Genomic DNA, 4511 nt, shown 5'->3' with positions numbered 1-4511 from the left:
ATTGTCATTGGCCATCACTCAATCACGTCAATTATAAATACATTGTTATCGTTACATGAGCACCTACCAACCATGTGAAACCTCTTTGTTTATAACTTGATCCCGTTTTGCCAAGAGATGCTAAAAGACGGACATTTGATGGTCCCGTCACTCGCCAAGGAAATGGACACTCTCTGCGCGTATTCAAATCCTATTGCGTGGATATAACATTGCGTTATCTCCTTATTCGATCTTCTCAGGAGAGTCTCTCCATCACTAGCGTCTAATCTACGGGGGTGGGACATCAAAAAGTTGGTGTCACATTCAGTAACTTAACGTATATGTGCGAAACTTTTCCCATTCGAAAAAATAATGTCATTCCACGTTTATCAGGATTGGAATACCCTCAAATAATCTAATCTAAGATAAGGAAGGAGTAACTAATAAAAGCATCCAATCAGAGATGACGACTTAATTTCCTCTGAAAACATGTACGTACAAGCTGTAAAACTTTTGTATATATAAGTTAACCATTTCATATTAGTTTTTTCTCATTCACTCCAATTTCTTCTCAATCTCCCTTGTATTAAGACTTTCTTCTTTGTTTTAAAGAAGAATCAATCCAAATTCTATTTTCTTCTGCAAATACTCTCTTTCTTTCTACTAAAGAGCAATCCATCAGTTTTTGTTTCTTCATGGTTAGTTTTTCAACTCTGTTCATAAAAACCAAATATTTTCATTAGCTCTGTTTTTTTTCTTCTTAATCTTCTGTTTTCTTTTGGGGTTCTTTATGGTTATAGGCGGACGAGATGGTTGGAACTATCAAATACGCAGAAGAGATAATACAGGTACCTCGTGGACTAGAGCTATTTACATGTAGTTGGGTACCTGCAAACACAGAACCCAAAGCTTTAGTTTTTCTCTGCCATGGTTATGCCATGGAGTGCAGCATCTCCATGAAAGGTAAGAATATTAATCTAAATCAATATTTTGGATTTAACTTTTATTGAAAAAGATACACAAAGACGACGAAATGGTCTTAATTTTGAAATTTACAATGATAATCAGATACTGCAATTCGTCTAGCGAAAGCCGGTTACGGAGTTTATGGTATGGATTATGAAGGCCATGGAAAATCTTCAGGATTACAAGGTTTCGTCCCTAGTTTCGAAAGAGTTGTCGACGATTGTTCTGACCATTTCTCAAGCATTTGTGGTTAGTTCTAACCTTAAGCTGTTCATTACCTAATAATCCATTTAACATCCATTTAACCAATCTAGTAATTAATTTCTTTACAGAAAAGAAAGAAAACAAAAGAAAGTTAAGATATCTATTAGGAGAATCCATGGGAGGTGCAGTTCTTCTTCTTTTACACAGGAAGAAACCACAATATTGGGATGGTGCTATCTTAGTTGCTCCCATGTGTAAGGTTAGTCAGTCAGCTAATTACTTTATCTTTCTAAATTCTTCCATAATAATACAGTATTTATTTGTTTGAATTAAACAGCTTGCAGATGATATGAAACCACCTAGACTGGTTGTGAGTGTTCTATCAGTGCTCACCCTTGTCATACCCACATGGAAAATTGTCCCAACAACTGATATTATCGATATTGCCTTCAAACTACCTTCCAAAAGAGAAGAGGTATGCCCTTTTACTGTCGTGGCATTTTTGTTTAATCATTCCAAATTTCTTCTTGTTTTTGAAATTTATTTAGACAAGCCAGGTATCGCATCACTGTAATTTTTTCAGTACTCTGATAATTTTTTAGTGCAAAAGAAAGAAAAGAAAAGAATAATTCTTTTCTTGTTAACCATGGTTTTGGTTTGTAATTGTGAAGGTTCGTTCGAACCCATTATGCTATAAAGGAAGACCTCGTTTGAAGACTGCTCATGAACTTCTAAACGTGAGCTTAGACATCGAAAAGAATCTTCAACAGGTCAGCTCTATCGCTATCACTTTTTTATTACTGTATTAATTGTTTTCGTAAAATACTTTCAATGATACCCATTGGACGATCTGCTGTTCACTTACATTTTTTTAATCCAACTGTCTGAATCAAATTCAATTTCTTAACCTATCTACTTGTTAATCTATCATTGGTGTTGTTAATTAGAAATTAGCTGTTAAATCTACATCAAACATAAGTTTGTCCATGTTTACTGGGTCTTGAATCTCGATTATGATGTTTATGAGTTGGTAGATACAGTATATTTTTATTCTATAATTGAGTACTTTATGTTTGTCAACATTGAAAAAGAGAAAATCTCATTAATGAAGTCGGCTTTCGGGAACAACTTGATCAAGTTGAGAACCGGGAGTGAAGTTTAGAAGAACTTCGAGATATAGGTTTAACTGAAAGTCAAGATATTGAATTTCAAAGTCTGAAATCTTAAATGGCCGCTAGTCATCACTACGTCATCTCTTTAAAGGGATCGGTATGAAATTTCAATGATTGTGATTATGTTTAGAGCCTCTGTGGGGTCGATCTGTACTCATAATTCTCCCATGATATGACTGACTATGAGGGGGAATTGAGATGAGTAAGATCCGGATATATTGGCGATGTGCACGTACGCATGAGCATTTTTTGGAATTTCTGGTGCACATGCCTCCATGGACCATGGCTTTAAATGAACCTATAGTTTAGTTTGCAACTTGCATGCTTCAAGGTCAGTATCCATTGAATTCTGCATATATACAAGTTTTTAGCTGAAGTGTGTCATTATTGATTCCTTGTTTGGTTATTATGCAAGTCCCTAAGTTCCGAACTTCTTAAGAACTTAATAAGTTGGTTCTGGTTTTTGTCGCATTTATTTATTGAAATAAATACCATGTGATTTTGGAATCTGTATCTTGTGCAAATAATTGAAGAGGATTATAAACACATTCACTATTGTGTTTGTATAGGTTTCACTGCCGTTTATAGTCGTTCATGGAGGAGATGACAAAGTTACAGACCCATCAGTGAGTGAACTGTTATACAAGACAGCGGCGAGTTCTGATAAAACATTCAAGCTATATCCTGGAATGTGGCATACATTAACTTCGGGAGAACCAGTTGAGAACATTGACATCGTTTTTGCTGATATAGTTTCATGGTTGAAAGAGAGAACTGAAGTCAGAAGTTCTTCAAGGCTGGAGAGGGAACAGAAAGGTGATAATGATGCTCAATTCCGAGTGGCACCCTTGGGGAAGAAGTTGTAGACTATCATTAAGACCAAGTAGGTGCAGATAAATTATGGATGCGAAATAATATTGCAAAGCCATTACAGATTGTGGTTTGTATTTTACTACCTCCGTTTTAGGAAAAAAAGACACTTTGATATTTTATTTTATTTTGTCTAAAAATAGGTCAAATTCAAAAAACGAAAATATCATTTTTCCGGAACGCAGGGTACTAATTTTATTGTTTAGGATTCTTTTTTGATCGATTGTTTTTGGAGTATTATTATACTAAGTAATGTTGTAAGAATTATATTTTCTAGTTATGGAGTTGATTTCTCGTTCAAAATTATTATAGCTAGCTGGTGAAATGCATGGTTAGGTTTCACCGGAAAGCATCGTTCTGTTAATGTACAGTCTAGCCAGGACCATGCTAAGTGCGGTGTTTATTGCTTAACTATCTTTTTAGTAGGAAATACAAATAGGTCCTAAAAATAATATATTAGAAAGAGTCTAGTCCAGATGGTCTATTCAACTGTCTGTTTGGTCGTTTTTGAAAATATAAATTATAGTTTGGTTCTAGGATGACGTCATGGATGATGTAATTTTTATCATGTAGTGGTAGAAATACCCTTTTGGGGACCATTACATCATCCATGACGTCACCCTAAGATATATATAGTCAATCATCAAGAGAGAAAATATTATTTTCAGATTTACTTTCTCTCTCCTCGTTTTTTTTCTCTGCTACTGTAAGGAAGATGAAGAAAGAAATAAACTGATGTTGTTGATTAAATGATGAAGACGACATTTTTTTGTTTAAGTTGTTGCTGATGTTGTTTAAATGATCTATGATCATGAAGACGACGATTTCAGATCTGTTTTCTACTCGTGCTGAAGATAATGATGTTTTGTTGCCCCCATTGAAGATGAAGATGATGTTTGTTGCTCGTGTTGGTGATGAAATCTTTTTGAAGAATCTTTTGTTGCTTGTGTTGAAATCAAGATGACGCTCTCTGTTTTGCTGCTTATGTTGAAGATGATGTTTGCTGCTCGTGTTGAAGATGAAGACGATTGTTGTTCATCAAACATAGCGAACACAGATCTGCTGCCGTTGAAGAAGATGATGTTGATGCAATTCATTTTTACGTCGAAGGAGATGAAGATGATGATGTTGTTCATTTTTACAAATGAATTCTGTTTTTTTAGGTTTTTATCAGGATTTCATTTCTGGAATGAACTCTGGTTTATATAGGTTTTTATCAGGAGTTCATTTCTGGATTGAACTCTGTTTTTTTAGGCTTTTATCAGGATTTCAATTCTGGAATGAACTTTGGTTTATATAGGTTTTTATCAAGAGTTCATT

The 4511-nt window shown here is 34.6% G+C and overlaps 1 protein-coding gene across 1 annotated transcript; it reads left to right on the top strand.

The window, feature by feature from the left end:
* The first annotated feature begins 485 nt into the window (after positions 1-485).
* On the top strand, positions 486-3490 carry LOC113304020 (caffeoylshikimate esterase-like). Its single transcript, XM_026553119.1, has 7 exons — positions 486-677; positions 780-942; positions 1048-1194; positions 1278-1408; positions 1487-1624; positions 1821-1919; positions 2891-3490. Exons 1-7 carry the CDS (start codon positions 675-677, stop codon positions 3185-3187), a joined length of 978 nt encoding a protein of 325 aa, XP_026408904.1. The 5' UTR covers positions 486-674; the 3' UTR covers positions 3188-3490.
* The last annotated feature ends 1021 nt before the right edge of the window (positions 3491-4511 follow it).

The sequence above is a fragment of the Papaver somniferum genome, chromosome 8 (genome assembly GCF_003573695.1).
Source record: "Papaver somniferum cultivar HN1 chromosome 8, ASM357369v1, whole genome shotgun sequence".
Classification (NCBI taxonomy): domain Eukaryota; kingdom Viridiplantae; phylum Streptophyta; class Magnoliopsida; order Ranunculales; family Papaveraceae; genus Papaver; species Papaver somniferum.
This window is presented reverse-complemented; position numbering and strand designations above follow the sequence as displayed.

Bases quoted from the DNA above. Each gene is read 5' to 3' on its own strand.
- LOC113304020 (XM_026553119.1), top strand. The intron at 943-1,047 runs GTAAGAATATTA...AATGATAATCAG, and splicing joins GTGCAGCATCTCCATGAAAG to ATACTGCAATTCGTCTAGCG. The intron at 1,195-1,277 runs GTTAGTTCTAAC...ATTTCTTTACAG, and splicing joins CCATTTCTCAAGCATTTGTG to AAAAGAAAGAAAACAAAAGA.